Consider the following 22,821-nt stretch of genomic DNA (forward strand, 5'->3'; position numbering starts at 1 on the left):
AGATTGAGACCATAAACTCATGTTTACAATGTTTACTGAGGTAATAAATCAAGAGAGAAGTAGAGTCATTTTCTCATAGACTTCTATACAACCAGAGGAGTCGCCCCCTGGTGGACACTAGAGAGAATGCAGCTTTAAGACTCTTCTTCATCGGCTCCGGCAGTTACGATTGTTGCCGCCTGGTGTTGCTAGAGGAAAGGTCAGGGTGTACTCATCAGGGGAATCAAACTGTAAAATACTCTCGGATGCTGTAGGAAGACTCCCACTCAAATATTTTAAACCATAACCTTCATTTCTGTTTCTTGTTAGTTTGTATTAACATTCCCGGTAGCTTTACAGGTGTTCTATCAGCAAAGACACTGAACAGTTCAGGCTGTCGGTTTGTTAGCGTTTGCCCCTTAAACTTTAAAATGTGTAAGAGCAGAATAATGAGACGAATCAAAGCTGCTCCGCTCTGTGAGGAGAAAACATCCTGCTGTTGTGTGTGAGAGGGATCGTAACCCAACGCACCGTGTGCCGCACAGCGTTTGAGCCGCGGCGAGGTTCCTCGGTGCAGCTCTCAGGATCTGCAGAGCGATCGCTGCTGTTGGATCTGAAGCAGCAGCAGCAGCAGCTGCTCTGCACTGACTCATACCGTCGCTGTCTGCTCTCCAGGCTGAGGAAGGATGTTACTAACTACGCTTTACACTTAAAGAAACTCGGCTGGCATTTTGTCCTAGATTTGGAAGCATAGTTAGAATGTTGTGAACACTACAAAAACCTAATTGAATGATTGGGAGGAACAATTAAGTGAAAGGTTGCAGACAAACTAAATAATTAAAATGCATAAATTAAAACTACCCTGCAGGTGTCTGGAGGCTTCTTCTTCTTCTTCTTCTTCTTCTCTTCTGCATTTGAACTCAGCAGAGGGAGCTGAGGGGAGGTCGCACGAGTCCACAGCAGATAGGAAGCAATTAGCTTGGAGTTTGGATATCGAGCTTTAGACGTGATCTCCAAGCGCACACACACACACACACACACACACACACAGACACACACAGACACACACTCACCCTTTGCTTGCATTGAGGCTGTTTTAATTGACTACTTAATCAGTTGTTCCTCCATTTCTCTGCTGTTTCTCTTCACAGTTTGGTGACTTGTTGGTGAGTTTCTCTTTCTAAATGTAGCTTCTACATCAACAGTAAAATGGACTCCGAAGTAAAAAGTCCTCTCGTTAAATGAATGGTTTTAGTCTCTCTTGTCGGGCAACCACCTTGCATCAGAGCTCAGCACTATGGAGAGGAGAGCAAGAAGGACAGAAGGACATGAGGATAGAAGAAAGGATGTAAGAGCAAAGGCTACGATGTGAGGAGTGGAGGACGGAAAGAAGAAGTAAAGGAAGCAACACACGAGGGAAGTTTATGTAAGAAGGAAAGAAAACAAGGAAAGTAGAGAGGACGAAAGGAAGACGACAGAATAAAAAGAGAAAGAAGCATCAAAGAAACAAGGCAGTTTTCAGAGCTTAAATCTTTATTGGACAGCAGCTCCTGTTGAATATAAAATACTTCTACTCAGTATCCAATAACTCAAGCTGTCAGAAGAATGCAGCGGAGTAAGAAATACAGAAACGCTGTGAAGTGGAAGCACAAAACTGTACCCAACCTCCTAGAAATGACATTTATTTACCACTAAATGATAAATACACACTCGCTGCCTGTGTTATGTTGGAAGGAAGCTTTTCCTCACAGACGTAACGAGCTGGTTTGTTTTTAAACTACTCTTTTGTTTTAAAGGAATCATAAAGAAATGATTGAAATGATATGTATCAATACCATACAAGCATGATTAACACTTGATCAGGGTTCAGAAGGATGAAATGACCCAGAACTCAAAGAGGAAGTCCAGCCTCGTTCACATGAACGGAGGAAGTAAAACAACTCTGTGTGTGACTGTAAGGGCCGTCTACAACCTGTGGTTATTCATGTGTTCATATACTGTGAAGTTCATTCACCTCAAATAACCGCTGAGTTGCAGACTTCTCTTAAAGCGTTTGATGGGTTCACAACTTTGCTACTTTCCACTTCTAACTGCTTCTTCTCTCTTTTTAAGTGCAAATAACAGTCAGAACAAACAAATCCACAAAGAGCATCGAGTAGAGTTCCATTATCATTTGAAACATTCATCTCTTCATTAGGCGGCCTGCGCTACGTCAGGGTGAAGTAGCTTTCTCGTTTTTTTGTTCGAGGACGCCGACTCGCATAAAAAAACACAACAGAGGTCATTCTCATTGTGGAACGCTGCCAAAGCTCCTTCATTTGTTAAATGGCTTCACAGAGTCTGTGTTTCGGCCCCGACGACCTTTCCCCCTCACCGTCGGCGCTCACTTAAAAGCATCAAACGAGGGAGCGGGGAGTGATGATGACTCTCCTCCTCAGTGTTCACCTCTCTCGCCTCACCTGAGAGCTTCTGCTTCTCTCTTCTGGACTTTCATCTCAAAGTCTGATTTCTCCTATTGATGGTAATAATGTGCCTCATCTGCTCACCATGTTGTTAAATTACTTCTTTTTCTTCCGCCTCGCATAAGAAATATTTTTTTGCCATGAAGTTCAGGTTTTGATTTTTCTAAATTAGCGAGTGGCGAACTCTAAAACCTTTATTTTATCACATTTTAATTTCAAAGACTTTTCCCTCGTTAGCGTATCGACAGAGAAACAGCATGTTCTCAGAAGTACTCTGTCCGCTCCATCGACCGGATGCTTTTGGTAGCACTTATACGCTCTTTTCGGCAGAACCTTGTATGGTTGGCTCGTCCTCAGAGGAAAACCCTTGGTGGTTCCAGGTTGAACCGTTCCGCCTGGAACCCTTTCAGAGGGTTCTACTACAACCCAACACAGAGTGTTGTATCTAGAGGTTCTACAGAGAACCCTTCTATGGTGTAGTGGTTTCACCCAGAACCCTCTGTGCTTTCTAAACGCTTTTACACACTTAGAGCATTTGTTTTCATGCAATGTATTTGCATGTTTCATCATGAGTACTTTAACAGAGAACACCATTTCTTTTATGTTTTTTGAAGGTTCTGAGCTTTTGCGCCGCAACTAAAGGCCCCCAAGTGGCTTCCCAGCGGGCCTCTGCTCCTGAAATGTTAATGTAGAGTTCAAATTCTATGTTCGTACCTTAATGTATGTGACCATTGAAATGAACTGATGGTTACGCCCCCGGTGTGTAAAGGCCTTTAGGGTGCTAAAATCCCCACGGGAGTTCTACAAAGATATATGTATACCAAGGGTTTCATGTAAAACCCACCCAGGGTTCCTCACAAGGCTCCTGACGTTCGGGGGAAGATGTGGTGCAGCCCGACCCGCGACAATAATGGTTCACAAGCACCGTTTTGGGGGTTGGGTGGACTTTGAGGATCTTTGAAAAGCTCTTTCTTCCAAAAAGGGTTCTTTACATGAAAACATTTCTTCATAAAAGCGTCTTTCAGTAGCAAATTGTTCCGGGTAGAACGTCATTCCTTCAGGTAGAACCCTTTTGGAACCCTTATTAGAGCATAAATCTGAATAAGTACTAAGAATTCTGTTTTAATCTGTGGGATGAGTTTAATTTAATTTCTGTTCTTTCTCTCTTTCTTTACCTTCTTTCCTTCCTTTTCGAACCTCCCCATCCCCCTTTTCTTTCTGTCCTCCTCCTCCTCCTCCTCCTCCTGCCTCCTCTTCGTCATCATCAGTGGACTCCAGACAGACGAAGGCCTCCACCTGATGGAGATCCTGGCTCGCAGGGCTAAAATCCAGATGACCGACTTCGCCGAGCTCTCGTAAGTATTTCTGCTTTTTTTTTATCTGTCACTCACACTTCAGCAGAAAAAAACCCCACAATCAGCATCCAACCTGAAGCTGGTGTTTATTCTCCAGCTTTAAACCGTTCATTTGTCCAACTGCGTGGTGGAGTGTCATCAAAACACACACACACACACACAGACACACACACACACACCTGCTCATTTACTGTGTTTGCTGCCGCTCTGTATAATCTAATGCTTTTGAGTTTCACACCTGTTCTGGTTAAAAATGCCAATAAATAAAGTCTGTTCAAACAGAGCCGGCACACAGGAAGTGACACGTTTCACACTATTCATGTGTTTTCACAAGAATAATCCCGTCAGTGTCCAACATGAGGCCGGATCATTTTCCATGTTTTAAAGTTTCACACAGTCATCACAGACACTCTAAACTGCAGTTTTATCTTTAAATCTACAGACATGCAGTTCATCAGTCTGATATGACATCAAATTGTTATAATATAACCAGCAAAATAATGATTTTAATTTCTCATAATCTAGCGACTAGTAAAATGTGATGCATCACTTTTTTTTAGGGGGCGCGATGTCGTTCGTCAGGATTTAACGGTAGTTATTTAGCTCATATGGAATCTTTCCTAAATGAAGTTATAGGTGTTGTGAATATAAACACCAAATGTGAAGGGAAACTGACATCTTTACCTGCAGTATATTATCTCTTCTGTTTCAAACCGCCTGATATGAGTTTGCTCAGCCAGTCAACCTTAGAGCAGCATGGCTAACCATAAAATAACACAAAGTTCAAACCTAGAAATAACATTCCCTAGAATGAAGGTGAGTCCTCACACTGACTTCTTTTACATGCAAAAAATATTCTGTTTTTTTGCCCTTATTCAGAATAAGCTGTTCACATGGGTAATGAAAATGATTATTCTACTAATATTCCCGTTTACATGCAGCCGTGCATATTCCGATTAATGCAAAACGACCTCATGACGCGTCCTCATTACCGACTATAGGGGCCAGTGAACGATGCTGTTCACGTCTGTGTTTGACGGGTCGATGCCCGAACACGTCAAACTATGGAAAAGTGGAACAGCAGGAGCCGCTTGTGCCGTTTTGCATCAAAATGTTTTAAAGGTTTTCCAGCGGTGGAGGACTTGTTGGACCGTGTGAACTCAGCCTCCCTCTTTCCTTCCTTCACCTTCTTCTTAAAGGTTGTTGATATCCAAGTCGTTCATAAAGGTGTTTTCCTCCTTCACACCAGAAATGTGGGCTTTTCTCTTTGACATGCATCTCTACTTCAGCTTTGCAAACTCTTGGCTTGTTTGTGTCCAACGCGCACAGCGCTGGTCGTAAACAGGAAAGAGGCCTCGTGTCTCAAAGTGCCATAAAAACCTCTATTGAGACGCATATTCTGAATGTGCTGTATAGACGTTTCCAAAGAACGCTCCTAAAACCAGAATAATATCGGCATATCCCACATGTTTTCATCAGAAAATGGTCCATTCTAATCCATTTACATGAGCCATATCTATGAATAGTAGTGGGAAATGAGAATGTAAACGTAGTCACTGTGAGTGGGCGGCTATGTTTGGCTCCAGCGCTGCGTTCAGGAAGCTTCTTTTAATGCTTCCAACGTCCTCCTCTAACTCTCTTTCCCTAAAACTCTCTAATAGAGCCGCGCCTCTGGTAATGCGGCCCAGCCAGCTGTCAGACGGCCAAGCAGTTGACTTAAAATTACTTCATTACTTCATCAGTTTAACGCTCCGAAATCACCAAACGCCTCCGTCCTCTGGACTAGAGGCAGCTGGAGGAGCAGAGAGGTCTCCAGATGACTCACCGTGTTTATCGTGCGACATCAAGCGCCTTGTTACCCGCAGGGCTCGAGTGGGCGGCAACTCTTTTTTTTTCCCCAAAGGGCCGAGACGCCTCGTGCTGAAACTCTTCAGATGTTCCACCGAGGAAGACGAGCAGCGGTCCTCCAACTGGTGGGATCAAACCAGAGGGAAGCAACAGTGCCCTGAAGGCCGAGGGCGTCTCCTTATTTTCATTCTGTCAACATATTTTCCCGCTCTGGGGGAGGGGGGGGAGACAACGGGAGCTGCTCCTCCGCGTTATTGACATGTTGGAGTCGAGCCGCCGCCGCCTGCAATCACTTATTAATGAGGCTGAACTCTGCATGAACCCTCTCTCACTTATTCTCCGGGCTCGTCTACTTTGTTCGTCTTTGCCTCTCTCCTCCTCTTCTTCTCTTCTTTTCATTCTGCTTCTTTCCTCATCCGTCTCAATGTGCAGTATTTATATCCTCTCTATCCTTCTCAGAGTACACTAACACACACACACACAGGTGACTTTGCAGTGGGTTGTGAACATTGTCAATGCGGTGAGCTGCAACTGCAAAAACAAGCGCTGCTGCAGGGTTTTTTCAGTTGAATCAACTGGTTTGGGATTATAGTCAGACTCTGTATAGAGGCAGTCGATACTGTACAGTGTGTGTAAATAACACGTGTTTCTGTGCAGGCCTACATGGGGGAAGAAGATATTTAGGGCTCTCGCATTTGAGTATGAAAGAATGCCTCTATAGCGCCCCCTACAGTTGATTTTAAGTGTCAAAGGCCACGCCCCCCCCTCACCCCGTATGGCCGATTGACTTGAAATTCGACACACATCTCCAGTTCCATCTGCTCTACAAGAAAGTCCATCAGACCCCTGAACTCCGCCATTTTGAATTTTGTGAAAAACTATTTTTTTTGGCGATCTCCTCCTGAACGCTGGGTCCGATTGCTGCCACAGTTTCTGTGGATCATCATCGAATCAATCTCATCAGAAGTTCTCAGAAGCTTGTTGGTGTCTCCTTGTGTTTTGAAGATACGGACCACTAGGGGGCGTGGCTTCGTACATTAATACACATAACGTCTAAAGCAGGGGTGTCAAACATACGGCCCGCGGGCCGGATCCGGCCCGCCACGTCATTTTATGTGGCCCGCGAATCCGCCAGCAAAAAAAAAAAATGTAAAAGTCGGACAATTTACAAATATCCGTTGTATCGCGCACGGCGGAGCTCCTCCCCGATCCGCACGCGCCGCGCACACCTCGACCAGCGTATGTGGCAGCAGCAGCAGCAGCAGCAGCCCCCCTCCCCACCGAAGACGAAGGAGCACCCCCCCCCCCCCCCCCGCCGACAACCGGCCCTTTGGGGGCAACCATGATGCTGATGTGGCCCCAGAGCGACAATGAGTTTGACACCCCTGGTCTAAACCATTTGGATTATCGTCACGAACTTTGCAGCATATCTCCACATTGCATCCTGTAACATACCGTGACATCTTCATTACATTCAACCACCAGGGGGCTCTACAGTAATTTGGCCATTTTATGCATTTTTTGCCATTTTCAGGCTTCGTATTTTAACGAACTCCTCCTACAGAATTTATGCGATCAACTTCAAATTTGGTCAAGATGATCTAAAGATCTTTATGATGAAACGTTATCAAAATGGTGAGTTTTTATTGAACGTCTGTTTATGTTTGCTGCTATTTTAATAGTCTGAATTAGCACCTTTAAAGTGCTTTGTATGTAAGTATGGAGAAGACACTTTTACACAGTAAAACCGTTTTTTTATTTTCTCTATGAACTATCTTCTTTTCTTTCTTTTCTTTTCTCTATCTCTATGGTGTGTGTGTGTGTGTGTGTGTGTGTGTGTGTGTGTGTGTGTGTGTGTGTGTGTGTGTGTGTGTGTGTGTGTGTGTGTGTGTGTGTGTGTGTGTGTGTGTGTGTGTTGAAGTTTCCCATGCTGCAAAATGCAGCTCGGTTGCGATAAAAGTAAACTTTTTGAATTGAATTTGAAGTTGACAGAGAAAGTATTCATGTGTGTGGACAGGTGGGGATTGGGTGGCTTTGGGGTGGTGCGACTCTCTCTCTCACACTCACACACACACACACACACACACACACACACACACACACACACACACACACACACATACCTTCACACACACTCTCACCCTCCCTCCCTCCCTCCCACCGCCGCCCGGGCCCCCGTTGTTCCCGCGGCACCTCGCCGCGCTGCTCGGCTGCTGTATGGAGTCGCTGGGTGGGCCGTACTGTTCTCCCGTTCTAATGCACCTTTTGTCTTTGTTCTCCTATTCTGGGGAATGAAAGACCGGAGCTGCACACTGGAGAGAGTGATGGATCGGAGGCAGAGAAAGCAGGAGAGCGTCAGACAGAGAGAGAGAGAGAGATATAGATACAGAGAGAGAGAGAAGGGAGAGAGCTGAGTGTCTTTTGTTGTGAGCGCAGTGAAAGCCCAGCAGGGGGAGCCGCCTTGACAATTTGTCAGAGGCGTGCGCGCTTGTTCTCCGAGGCCGCCCGGCTCCTCACCGCTGTGGCGACCGGCGCGTCACCTCGGCCAGAATAAGTAAAGCCCAGAGACAAAGGCTTTAGACGGACGCTGAGCCTGCTGACGCTCCTCATTTACCCAGCATGCCTCTGGCTATTACCGCCCCGGCTTCTCAACACCACCAACAACTTTTTTTTCTTCTTTTTTCTTCCCCTTTAACCTCTGCAAATCCACTTTTCCAATTATTTCTCCCTCTATATCGATTTAAGCCGAGAGACTCCAGACACAAACATGTCCTTTCAGGCTCTGGTCAATTTAGAGATTTTTGTCTATTTTTTTGCTTCCACACACGTTTTCTTTCAGCCTAGAAGAGAGAAAACATCTCAAATACCCATCCAGGTGTTTATTTTAATACGTTGTCTGTTTACGTCCATTGATTTCTCCTAAATTCACCAAAAGTTACCTTTAGATAATGCCTCATTTGCATATTTAAAGATAACATTTGAGGTTCACTCTTGAAGTAAAGACCCACCTGAAAGGTGTTATTATATTATCGCTGATGATGTTTGTACGTCAGTCAGGGCATTTTATTACGTGACGCCATCACCATTTCGATAAAATTTAATTTTGGCACAAAAGTTACATAAATTGTAATAATATGCAGATGTGTGTGCAGCCATCAAAATCAACTTTTAAAGCATCTAATTTTGTGTCCTAAAACCCTAATGTGATCAAAACTTTCAAAGCTAATGAAGTACAAATTAGTTAAAACAGTTTTATGTAGTTAATCAAATTAAGTTAAGTTAAGAAAAGTTCGTCATTATTACATCACTGCTCAAGTTATTGAGGTTTATTAGATTTTCGATGAGCTTAATTGCTAATTTCATTAAGTTTTCAGGTGTAATTACATTAGTTTGGGAAATAATGTCGCTCTTTCATTTGTCAACTGTGTTATTTTAGTGAGCGCCACAAAATAAATTCCATTCCCCTCCACTGTGTGTTTGGTTAGAGGCAAATATCTCACCGGTGGAAGCTGTGCAAATAAAAGCACAACACCGTCTGTCAGCGTGAACAAACGCGTGTTTGTGTTGGATTGATTGGCCCCCCCCCTCCTCTTCATCCATCCACCACGGCAGCAGCACCGGAGGCGCCTCCACCTTCCACCTCGCACAGAAGCACCAGATTAGCATATTACAGCAACAAAAAAAGTGTCTCTCGACAAAGTAGCTGGCGACCTGCGCAACCTCAGCCACTTTCAAAAGACAACAAAACTCTCCCAGTTTCCTCTCGGGGGGGAGGAGGGGGGAGGAGGGGGGGGGTTAGAGAGCAGCGAGCCTGCAGCAGAATATATAAAAAAATAAAAAGTCCACTCTGGCAAACATATGAATCACAGAAATGATCCTCCACACTTTGTGCCAGGACACTAAGCAAGCCTGGAGAGTGACTCACAGCTCTGTGTTTCATTTGGAACAATTCAATACCGGTGCATTAGATAATACCGACGGTGAGCGCTTCAAATACAAAATACAAAAAAGGCCTCTTGGATGTGTGTGGTTTTTTTTTTTGCCGGCGTGGTGGACTGGTAGCGGTTCGAGGGCGAACAGGAAGCGTTGGTGTGGGTTGTTCTGGCAGAGCCTTTGACTGTAGCTGGCAGCCAAATAATCACGGCTGTTGCGTAACTGTAAGCGAGTGTGTAGACTGGATGTGTGTGTTTTTAATAAACATGAGGGGTCGAGGTGATGTAATGTCTGTCTGAGCTGACGGGGTCATATCAGAGCGCCGCCACTAGGAGGAGAGAGAGGGCCTGAACTGGCTGAGGAGGAGGAGGAGGAGGAGGAGGAGGAGGAGGAGGAGGAGGAGGAGGAGGAGGAGGAGGAGGAGGAGGAGGAGGAGGAGGAGGAGGAGGAGGAGGAGGATGTGTGCAACACTGCAAAACAAAACTCTTTATCCATCATCCAGTCCCAATGGTTGAGTTTTGTTTTCCATCTACCATCACTTGTTTCATGTAATTATGTTTTTTTTTATCAGCTATAAAAGCATCTTTTCCTCCTAAAACCTAAAATCTGATGAAAACTATCCAATCTAATGAAGTACAGATGATTTAAAATGGTTTTATTGAAATGAGTTGAACCATAAAGGTCAGAGTATGAAGCGTGAATCAGCAGAAAATAAATAAAATAATAATAATCAATTGATCAAAGTAATTGATTGGAACATGTAGATTTGTAGTAGAAACAACTTGGTACGTTCTATAACGCATTATAAACTTATAACGTGTTATAATCTTCTCATATAGCGGTGTATAATTATAATAATATTCCTAATGTGTTATGATAATTGTTATAACACATTATAAAACATTTTATTATGAGCTATAAGATCAATTTTCTTAACACTTAATTATTGCTGTTCACTCACTGACACATCATCGTGTATTATCATTCCCATAGTTGTAATAATTATTATTTTTGACATAATGCATTATAATGTGATTCTAAGTGGTCATTGTTTGCTTTATGTAAAGTTAAAGTCAATTTCATAACGTTTTGTGATATTCTTTTCATTTTGGGGCTTATAAGTCATGATAGAAAGCTTCGTAATGTTTTGTGATTATTGTTATAAAACATTGTGACCGTGGCTGAATGATTATGATTCTGATTATACACTATCAGCTATAAGAGTGTAATGCATTATAAGAGTTTTAATGCATTACAGATGAGGGACATTAATCATTCATTAACACAACATGTAGATTGTTTTTGGGACTGGAGTATTAAACCTGACAGGATGACGTGCTGGTAAAGAATAACTCTTCTTTTTGCTCCTCGTGGAGGTTTTGAGCATCTTTAGTTCATTCACAGCATCTCGTGGCTCTGCAGTGACGGCTTGTTTCCGCTCAATGACACTTTACACAGAGATCAGTCAGTACAGATCATATCATCCTCCAACTAATCTGGAATAATGCAAAACATTTGGGTGGATTTTGCTGTTGTAGTCCGAGCAATGTTGACCGATCTCGTTGGAGCAGTCTTCGGTTGGATGCAGGTAGACGGTACGCGTAGAGCAGACGGTACGCGTAGACGGTACGCGTAGACGGTACGTGTAGGTACGCGTAGACGGTACGTGTAGGTACGCGCAGACGGCACAAGACGGAAACAAGAATGTTGTACTTGACTTCATCCTGTGTTCACACTTCTGGAAAAGTACGAACGTTTGCACATATTTGATAAGATAATACCTCATTTGCATATTTAAACATACATTTTCAGAAAACTTCCAATACAAATAATGATAACCTTTATAGGTATTCCACTGCGGGTTTCTATTAGTGCTTCTGCACATTCACCGGTCATGTCTCCCCTTCATGATGTATTCATGATATATTCATGATGTATTCATGACGTATTCACATCTTTAAGACGTATCTCTAAATGACGGATAGAAGCACCGTGAGACGTTCTGAGGGCTCCTCTGGAGCCGGTGAGTGACGGGGTTCACCGCGGCGTCTTTGTGCCCCCGGGTGGCGGAGAGGCCGACAGATGGATATGCGATCAACTCGGCGTGAGTGATTTTTTTTTTTTCCTCCCTCCCTCATCGCACACGGAGACGTTCTTCTGCGCCCCGGCTGACAAATCGCTTCACAGACGGGACGAATGCATCGGCCTCGTCACCTCGGAGGAGAAACGACGGTCAGAAAAATAGAGCCGGAGCGGCCGAGGCTCAGCTTAGGGTTCAACTTTGACTCCAGAAAACACACGTTTAGTGGAACAAAGCCGGTGTGTTGTAGAATACATCAGACGGCAAAGAAAAGTGTTTTTATGTATTATTTATTTTCTAACACGAGCACTTAGCTTCACTAAGTTCCCCCTCTGGGGAGCGTTAATCTGACCCGCTCTAATTAGTTTGTTATTGCACCTTTAGAACAGCAGAACAGCACTGCTGCATAAAGGCAATGTGAGTTTGATGTCGTTTTGTGTTTTTCTTTGATACACTGACCTCAGGGCCCAAAGAAACCCAATTAAAACCTCATAATAATGTTTTATTTCTTTATTTCTTTTTAAATGCATGGCTGGTAATGTCAAATGAAGTTTGTTTAACAGCTTTTTGACCTGGCGGTCGGTGAGACGTGTTGAAAGCCTGACGTGATGGGTCGACAGCCAGAGAAACGCTCCTCAGGATAGAAACGTGTGTTTTGTTAGAATATCCAAGAGAGACGAGATCTTTTAAATGTTTTCGTTGTTTTGTTCCTCCTGCAAACGTGAATTATTTAATACAAATTTGACAGCACGAGTTCAGAAAGTAGCAATACTGAGATACTGATTCTCTTATTCCTTTCCTGCTTTTTTATTTGCCTGAAACTGAAGCGTTGGACCTCACAGCTTCCCAAAAAACAATGACTGTGCAGAATCCATCAACCTGAAATGAAATGAATAAAAAACACTTTTCCGTATCTCTGAAAACATTTTGGACATTTCTTTTAAAAGAAGTGACCTGCTCCATTAACGATGTCACCATATTTTATAATAGCGTTTGTAACAGTAGCAGTCACTTCCCATAAGCAGCTCACAATAGCTCCTGGTGGGGAGCCCGGTAATAGATCTTCCTGCCGGGCCTTTAGTCTGAATTACAGCGAGGGGGAAAAACAAAAGGTTAATCACATTGGGAGACTCCGCTCTGCCTCTGACCACCCAGCTTCTCTCCCTCTGTGTTTCAATTCAAGCTCCTTTTATCGGGCATGAATGTTGGATGAACAGGAGACGAAAAAAAAAAAAAAGAAGCACCTGGAAAAACAACACAGCTGTCTTTTTGTTCCTTTTTTTTAATCTGCCACCTTTAATTTGCATCCATCACGTCTGTATGCAATCACCAATGCGTCGTAGAAATGCGTCCATCGGAGCGTCCTCTTGTTGATGACCAAATAGTCCTCTTGCCCCCCTTTTCCTCTTCATTTCCCAGCATGCTTTAAATGCCGCCGGGCGGGTTACATTGAGATTCCAGAGGTTATCTCACAGTGGTGATGGGGATTGAAACCGCCTAAAGGATCGCCACAGGTTGAAGCTTCTGTCCTTTTTCTTTTCCAAGCTCTACGTATGGCTGAGCTTTAATGAGCACAGCTCCTTTTGAAAAACAGCAGCGCTCCACCGTGGAAAGTAGACTGCGAGGTTGTCTTTTTTGTAAAGCTTCTAACTGTGTGTGTGTGTGTGTGTGTGTGTGTTTTTTACAGCGTGGTGGGCCCTGCTGTGACCTTCAAAGTGAGCCCGAACACTCACAACGTCAGCACAGCAGACGTGGCCAACGTGGCAGGTAGGCTCTCCTTGAGTAATGTTGCCTTTACACTGACAGAGGGGGAACAGGAGACAGGCCATTATCACCGGCCGGCTGCTGCACCTGAGGCACCAGATCAACATTTTTTTCGAAAACTTATGACTTCAGTAAAAATGTGTGGGTTTTCGTGTTCTGCTGTACCCACGCTGCCGTTTAATGGCGAGTCGTTGTTTTTATCGCTTTGTGTTGAGTTTTTGGTTTCAGTTAGGATAAGCGTTTTGTCCATTTTGAAAGGATTTGTGTCACAAATCTCCGTTGCAGCCATCGTTTGTTTGGCTTCATTGTGGGAATCCGTCGGAGAGTTGGACGCGGGCCTAAAAACACAAGCTCGAAAAAAGAAAAAAGAAAGAAAAATAGCCAAAGAGACACCAGAAATGTGTTGTTTTGGGAAATGAGTCAGCCTTTAGTAAACACGGAGATTCTGATTCTGATTCTCTAAAGGACGCACAATGAGGCCTTCAGTTAGCTAAACTAGGTAAACTGGTCTAAGTAAACCAGACCGGCCACGTTTAAGACCGGATAAAACGGGTTAAACGGTTAAATTCCTAAAACAGAATATCTCCAATCTGTATGTTTTGCCCCAAAATCTTTCAACAGGAAATGCATCATATGAAAGATAATGTTCATTTGAACGTAGCCGTACCTGCTTTCAATGCTACCTTCTGCTACATATGTTAGCTATTGCCCCCGGGGGGCCGAAATGACCTCTCCTGGTTTCCAGACTGAGGCCGGCTTGTTGATGAACGATGCTTCACATCCGGCCTACACGGGGTTGTCTGCTCACATTGATCCAGGTCCAACCACTCTGGATCTGATTTATAGACCGGAGCGATGCCTCTCTCTTATGTGGAGGACTTATAATACATAACATCACTGCCTCTGAATGTTTTAAGGTGTCGGGGGATCTGGGGAATGTGGATCATATACGAGTTACAATCAAAGATCACGCTCAGTTTAAGTGGTTGGATTGTGTCGGAACATTTGATTTGATCATTTGAATTAAAGGTCTATTACCAGATAAACGCGTCCATCTCAGAGAAAACAAGCAGGAAAGAAACAAGCTGGTGCAACTATAATCATGTTAAAATGAAAAAAGCTGAAAGCTAAATTTTCACCGACAAAAACAACGCTCCAGGAACAAAAGCAGAAAGATGAGCAACACGTAATACATCTCTCTATATGCAGAGGCTTGAAGAACAGGAAGCTGTAATTACTGAAGCTCTGATGGGTCCGTATGCGTTCTCAGGAGTTTGTGTTCCGGCTGCTCGATTACGGCAAAACTGTTCATTGGTTTCAGAACTATTTGACAGTAACAAGTCATTGACTTTGAAAACATCGTGCGTTCAGAAAGTGTTACATTTCAACGTTAAATGCATAAATCTGGGGAACTCTGAGCAAGATGAAGAGGCGATGAAGACCTTTGTGCACTGAAACAATCTGATCACGAACACATTGGTTGCATGGATATCAGTGGTGGTGACGCAGACGTCACCGCACTTTTGACATTCGATGCAACCGTAAAAAGCAAAACAATGAATCCCATCATTCTTCAACGGTCTACATGTTCTTGAATCAACATGTCTTCCTTTATTTCCATCTGCATACCGGTTCATAATGTGGGATTAATCCCTGATGATCCGACACTAACTATCACTGAACAGAGCTTGAATGCTTCATAACGTTGCTCAACGCAACCTCCGTTTACGTTAGCCGTTAGCTCCGTTATTTAGCATAGCAGGAATGTGCTGTCCATCGGCTGCTAACGGCTAACGCTAACTAGCTCTCCTCCTGCCGATTTCAGCACAGGTGTGTTGTTCACGATGTAGCGTTATCAGGGGGACTTTGGGAAGAATAAGTACTGTCACACGTTTATGACTTCGTCTTGGTACCGAAGTAAAATTGGTAGCTACTATGAAGGATAGGTTGCTCTGTTACTCTCTTCTTCATCGTTCCTTGTGGTCATATGAAGAAGCTAAACCCAGCAGGGCGGTGTGAATGTATGTGGCTTGAAAACGTCAGATTTAGAATACGATCAAAACCGGGAATCACATCGTCTTGTACTTTTGCTTAGGAAGGTTCCTGACTGAATGAAACGACACGGAAGTGTGTGAGTGGCAGCCCCGATAAGAGCCGGTCGAATTCTCTAAATGCTTAACGGAAAGGTGCCTCAATGCTTCCTTTCTTATCTCCTTCAGAATAGGGAACAGCGGAGCATCCTTTACCAAAGAAAAGGAGATAATTGAGGTGACGCACCGATTGGCCGTCAATAACATCCGCCGACGCCGTTACATTGAACACTATGGATAAGTTGAAAACCTCCTTCGTAGGAGGTGTGATCATCTTATAAATACAGTTGTTTGGGGCACACTTTTTGGGGACTCTTTCACAGCTCCAGGTCTCCAAAAAAGACTGAAAAAGTTTGGCCACTGTCGAGGTGATTTTGCTCCCAACATTTTATTTCATGTCATTCGTCAGAAGAAAGTGCACTCGGTTCCTCAGCGATTCCGTTTCAAGATCCACCGAATCAAAATGACTCAGTTCAGGCGGTTCTGTCACATGAAGAGGGGGCTCTGTAATAATCTCTCAGAGGGCAAACCAGCGGTGGAGACGCTGTGAAGGTGTGTGTGTGTGTGTGTGTGTGTGTGTGTGTGTGTGTGTGTGTGTGTGTGTGTGTGTGTGTGTGTGTGTGTGTGTGTGTGTGTGTGTGCTGAAATACAGTGTGACTCACGGTAATGAGGCGAGGGTGTTGATGAAGTGGGGAATAAAGAGAGGAGGAATGTTTGCCATTAGCCAAGCTGTCAGGAGAGAGAGAGAGAGAGAGAGAGAGAGAGAGAGAGAGAGAGAGAGAGAGAGAGAGAGAGAGAGAGAGACTTTCCTGATTCCAGATACACACACACCACGTAACTTACATGAGTAGCTCACTGTCTATACACTGTCTATCCCTGCTTGTTGCAACCCCACCTCTACACACAACCACACACACGTTGTGCTGATTATGCAACGGCTTCACTCCTGTTTTATTGTTGTATTTTGTGCTCTTGTCGGCCGCTCTCATTCCCCGCCGGCTCTGCGGGGTCACGGCGGAGCCTCGATTGTTATTAATGCAAACATTTGACAGAACGTGCTCGAAATGAAACATGGCGTCCCCTCGGCTGAAGTGCAATAGTGTGGGCGGGGCCCGTCTTTAAAGTGTCGTTTGTCATATTCAACTAGAATATCAATCCATCCCAAAGCATCCATTTACATCCCCCCCCCCCCCACACACACACACTGGCCAAGGTTTATGGCGCTTTTCTGAAACATTAAGCTTTACGCGGCCATTGTAATGACGGCGTTTTATCATCATTTATTGCCGCTCAGCAGGCGGAAGGCGGAGATTCTGTCACAAACTTGTGTGTGTTTCGGTTGGAAAAGCTCTCGGCAGCTTTGCTCAAAGATAATTCGGTTTACTTTGATTCAATCCGTGCGAACACAGTCAGTAAGACGTCGGCGTGCGCCAAAAGGAATGTTCAAATCCATCCAGCTGTGTACGTACAGAGGTGGAAGAAGGATTCAGATCCTTCAAGTGCGGACGTGTCTATTCTGGAGGCTGCAGATTGAATTTAATTGTGTTACATTGAGACGTGTTTTCTGATATCCAGGAAGCAAATAGAGACACAAACCCGAGAATATAAAGTTGTAGTAAACGTTCTGAGAATATCTTCTTATGTTATGACAACGCAAATAGTTAAAACCTCTCAATGACGCCGTAGCGGAACCATCATTTCTTTCAGACATGAGATCTGCTGGTAACAGTTTAATGAAATGATTCATGTGTTGATTGAGCTCCTCGTTCTAAACCAAACGCAACACACATTTGTTGTCTTATAAATACTAAATGTCACAAATATGTACATTCTGAGAAATATCAGAAACGTTGTTCAGCTGCGTCATGTGATGTCCAATGTTGGATGAGTCGTTGCAATGGTGCAACACACACAAAACACAAAACAATTCATTATTTATACACGTTATATATTTGTATTTTTGTATTTTATATACATTTTTATAGCCTCCTTCTATTATTATCATTATTATTTGTTTAGTAGAGACAGATCAGCAAATGTTTATTAGAGTTATTATAATAAATAAAAGTCGTATTTTCTTTTTAAACTTATTTTAAGACTAGTGTATTATTATATTATTAGATTACTCATATTGGCGACATTTTCATGTTGTAGGAGGTCAATGTGAAGCTGGTTTTTAACCCTTTTATGAACTATTGCATCGTTCCATCTGTACGGATGGATCCCATTCTACACCTGATAATGTGTTTAATAAATATAGTATATATAGTAATATATGTAATATATAGAGTACTATAAATTGAATTATTATTTTCGGTGCAGTACACCACTGGAGTATCTAACCCCACATAGATGTACAGCACTATCTTATGTGTGACTTTGTCTTCTAATCGTCTTCATGAGACAATAAATGGAGCCGGTTCTGAATGCAGCCTCACAGGTTCAGACCTCATCTTTCTTCCATCTCACACCGGATCGATTCTGACCCCGGCGGCGGCGGCGGCGGTGGTGTTGCATTTTAAGAAGCCACGTTCCCATTTCTGTCACGCGCGTCTGCCTATTGTGAGCCACTCTGGGATGGGGGGTGGGGGTGGGGGGGGGGGCATTGTCAAACGTGGGGGGTGGATGTCAAGATGGTGGGCAGCGAGGTGGTGACCCTCCATTGTCCGGGCGAGCGGTGGGCGGGGGGACCCGGAGGCTACTTCCAGCGGTGCGTCACGGCCGTGAGAACGAGACCCCGTGAATAGGCCGGGGGGGTCAGGGTCAGGACAGCGGGCAGCTCAATTAGCACTTAAAGCAGGAGGAGAGCAGCTGAGATCAGCCTCATCCCTGCACCGGCTGTTCATTTCAATCCCACCAGCACTTGTTTTTTTTTTGCATACATGCTAATCATGCCTCTGAGTGTGAGGAGACATACTCACACATGTCCCAAAAAAAAAGCTGTCCACTCCTGGGACCTCGTCCGTCGCCGCTGGTCAGTTTCTGTCTTCTCTCTCCGGTTAACCCGTCTTTTGTTACAGGCACACAATAGCCGGTTTGCTCAGTGAGTCAATGTTGCATCTGAAGTTTGATTTGTGTGCTGGCGTGTAAATGATTTCCTGGCAGAGAGGTCACTATCGGTTTAATAAGTTTAAAAAAAAAAGGGCATTGTCCACCCTGGAGAGGGGGTCACCAGTGAACGGCTAATTTACATGCTAATTAATGGAATACCCTTAAAAAAAAGTGGCGGGGAAGTGCCCATTGGGTTTTCAAAACATAATTCATTTCATTTTAGATTTTTTATTTTTTTTGGGGCATTTCTTTCTCCATCTAAAGTTTTTCCCTGATGAATCCTAAATACCTACAATCCTAACTTTTGACAACATACACATCAAGGTGAAGACCAGTGTCAGCGTCAATACAAGTGCATTAAGATAACAGAACCTGTCGATATAGGGTGCTTTATGCCGTCTCGATAAAGGCAACATGGCTAAACAATGTTCAGTCATATTTAAAGATGTATGACGGAGATGTGTCGTGTCTTAACGTGGACACATTGTGGACAAATCAAGTAAATGTATATGAAGGAAGAACTGGCGATGAGAAAGCAGGAGGCAGATATGTTTTTATTTTCACCTTTTTAGCTAACATGTAAAGCAGCCCATTGAAAGACAGTAATATACTGTAATCCAATAAAACCGACTGCCGACAGGTGTTAGATCTTTTCTGTTCGTGACCTCTTTATCACACACGAGTCTAAACACAGCCTGAGCTCATTAGTGATTTTAAAGTGATTCTCAAATCTGTGACTGAACAAGAAAAAGAAGAACGTGTCCAATTAGGGTTGTTATTTTAAAATCTCTTCAGATTTGGCACAAACATCCTCTTGGACTCGAGATTAACTCATTTAGAATTTAGATGTTCAAAGGGTCACGTGTCCTCACAAAACATTTGTGTTGGCCTGAACTCAAGAATTCACGTGCTGGTTATGCAGCGTAGCTTCACGGCAGGTCGTGAAAATGTCACGAAATGCGAATCTGTTGGTTTTTGTGTACAGGAACGAATGCCAACGGGAGGTCAATAAGGATCCTTTTCATGGTGGACGAACAAATTAACCAATCAGACGGTCAACAACCATTTGTTGGTTGGTCCAACAAACATGTCATTGACGTTTTGTTGACGTTTTTTTTAAAACTTAACTTAGTTTTGTTGACTCAACCTAACTGTATGTAGCTATTTTAAGCCCAACCATGATGTTTTTCCTAAACCGAACTAAAAAGTTTTGTTGCCTCAACCTAACTTTCGTTGTCTGGAAAAAGAAGTCAATCCCAGTGACACAAACATCCGTATCCTGTTCTGGATGGCTGGGAGGGGGGGGAGGGGGGGGCTGGAGCCAATCCCAGCTGACATTGGGGGCGAAGGCAGGGTTCACCCTGGACAGGTCGCCTCACTAATGCAGGGCTGACACATAGAGACAGCCACGCCTACAAGGCTAACCGAAGCTAAGCCGTGTGTGTCTGGACTGTGGGAGGAAACCCGGAGAACCCGGAGGGAACCCACGCTGACACGAGAACAAGCTAACTCCACACAGAGGGCCCATCCGGAGCCCACCACACCACACCACCAAGCATTTCCTGGCTTTTTCACAAACTGCTGTCTGTGTTGAAGCGTAACAAACGTGGTGACATTTTGGGCAGACATGGATGTAAACTGATGCCACTTAACTTATCATTGTTGTCATCAGTCGTAGTAGTTGTAACCTGTCGTTGGTTGCCAGGTCATTCCTCTCTGTAACACGCTTTACAAATGACAAAAGAAGAAGTTGTTCAGCGGCTGCATTTGTAGAGGAGGAAACAATGTCAGACTGATATATTTCTGTCACCGAGCTTCAAACCGGATCCCCGATGACCGGGGCGGAGGAAAAAGGCTTTTAGGTTTCTTCAACAAAGGCATCCGTTGCGTCCTGGGCCTTTTGCTTTCCTCCCCTCCACTTTGTGTCTCGTCGCTTTCTTCCGTCTGAGTGGATTAGCATAGATCTCGTACGCTGACAGGACTGACCTTCACTGCAGCTAAACACTTGTCAAAATGCCAAATGTAATTACCGAGCTCTTTAGGTCAAAGTAATGTGTTTCATCTACCTCACTTCTCCCCGTTATTGATGGCGCGGAGCCTCTCGGACCTCAGACTGCTCCGCCTCCGTCTCTTCCTGTGTGTGTTTTTGCGTGTCACAACAAAAGAAATGTACGCGCAATTATGCCGAAGTAATGTCGTCATAATTGTTATCTCTGTGGACGAGTTGGCACGTTTCGCTGCACCGCGAGGTGTCTCTGTGTGACTTTGTCGGCCTATGCGCTCTCAGATCCTGTGATTATGGATAATTTCAAGTTATCTCGCCCGAGCTGTAGAGTGCCTCACTAACACCGCCTTTCAAAGGTCAGCGTCAGCGTCAGCTCCCTCACCGGTCCTCCGTGAATGGCGTGCAATGTCGACTCTTGTTACCAGCTGTCCATCAAGGGAGACTCGTCTTGTCTATTAAAAACCATAACTGCAATCTTTGTTGAATCTCCCTCTGAAGCCCAAAACCCGCCGGCGGGATTGAAAAGCATGTTATCTTTAAACAATCGCCAGAAGCTGTAAAAAGCGTCATTATCGTCAGGTTTTTTATCTTTCCGGCGTTCCTTAAACACATCAAGTGCGACTAACGCTTCTGTCATATAAAGCAACCAAAAACGAATCTTAAAATTGTGATATTTCATCAAAAACATTTTAGTCTACATGTCTCATTTAAAATCCCCAGAATAAACAATTTGATTTAACCAGACTGTGTTAAAAACATTCAATTCGTTCCTCAGCGCAACTAAGTAGGAACGATTGACTCGACTGAGACCATCAGTCGAGTGACAAAGATTCAGTGAAACTTTGACTGAACTGCCGGCTGCTGAACACAGAGCAGAGAGGAGAGAGGAGAGAAGAGGCTGTAAAGATGTAAATAGTTCAATATCAGAAACACGTAGAGACTCCATTTCCCCCCCAACATTGGTAACACTTGTGGCGACTTGGACAATAAGTTCTATGATTTATGGAACGGTAGCTGTGTCATACTGCACTTGAGACATGTTGAAGTTCCCTCTCCTTCTAGTCATGATTGTCTTGTTTCCATAGAGGTGCAGGACTTTTATATTGCAGCGGAAAAAACGAGGCCCCGGAGAGTAAAGTGTGACAGGAGCAAAAAACGCCCCAAAACTGCTTTGGGGTTCAGCGGGTTAATTAAGCTGAAACATTAGAGTCGTAGCTCCGCCAGCTATTTCTCCAAAGAAGCATCCTTTCCTTATTGCTCACGTATGACTTTCGGCGATACGCACAGTTGCAGAGAAATATTTTACGGTCCCGTTTGACAGCCCATCCAAACACACGCTGTCGTTAGTTACAACGCCAACTGATTTTGTGTCGTCGCATGTCGCTGCGTGGAACTTATTTAATTGTTCCCAATCGTTTGCCGCAGTGATTGCATTGGAAACAGCTCCGGCGTAGAGGGATCCATCCAGCGCTCTCTCTCTCTCTCTCTCTCTCTCTCTCTCTCTTTCTCTGTCTCTCCCTCTTTCTGTCTCTCTCTCTCTCTCTCTCTCTCTCTCTCTCTCTCTCTCAATCAATTCAATTCTCTCTCTCTCTCTCTCTCTCTCTCTCTCTCTCTCTCTCTCTCTCTCTCTCTCTCTCTCTCTCTTTCTGTCTCTCTCTCTCTGTCTCTCTCTCGCTCTCTCTCTCTGTCTCTCGCTCTCTCTCTGTCTCTCCCTCTTTCTGTCTCTCCCTCTCCCTCTCCCTCTGTCTCTCTCTCTCTCTCTCTCTCTCTCTCTCTCTCTCTCTCTCTCTCTCCCTCCCTCCCTCTCTCTGCCCTTCAGGAGCAGCAGCTAAATTCATTTCAGTTCACTTGCTAATCAGTTTTCATCGCACGCTAAAGGCTAATCGATGCTAGAAGTTTCCTCTCACCTGTTGCTGAGGGGAGGCATCAGACTGGGGGAGGGAGGGAGAGACGAGATGAGAGGTGAACCGGTTGCTTAGTGATGCAATTTGCTGTGACACCGCGTTTCTCTTTCTTATCTCTTCGCCTGTCGTCCGAGCCGAGCTGGAGGCGTTTTGTGAATTGCAAGATGCCTCATCCGAGCTTTAACCCCCCCCCTTCCCTCCCCTCCCCCGACGATCCAGAGTCACCTGTGGTTATTTTTGGTGCGACTTCAGAGAGAGCGTGGAGCTGTGTGCTGTCCTCTGGAGCTTTGCAAGCATCTGTGAGCCCTGCCGTCGAGCGAAGGGGAGGGATGCTGGGGGGGAGGGGAAGA

At 44.4% G+C, this 22,821-nt stretch overlaps 1 protein-coding gene across 1 annotated transcript in view; it reads left to right on the forward strand.

Annotated features, from left to right (window-relative positions):
* The window catches only part of LOC306706006 (receptor-type tyrosine-protein phosphatase N2-like), a gene marked incomplete at its 5' end in the record, with an annotated part of 170,828 nt that overhangs the window by 40,108 nt on the left and 107,899 nt on the right, over positions 1–22,821 (forward strand). The window contains 2 exons of the mRNA XM_079172920.1: positions 3,710–3,796; positions 13,345–13,424. Of these exons, the coding sequence (XP_079029046.1) occupies positions 3,710–3,796; positions 13,345–13,424 (167 nt within the window). The remainder of the gene's footprint in view (positions 1–3,709; positions 3,797–13,344; positions 13,425–22,821) is intronic.

This window comes from Pholis gunnellus (assembly GCF_910591455.1).
Source record: "Pholis gunnellus genome assembly, chromosome: 14".
NCBI classification, from domain to species: domain Eukaryota; kingdom Metazoa; phylum Chordata; class Actinopteri; order Perciformes; family Pholidae; genus Pholis; species Pholis gunnellus.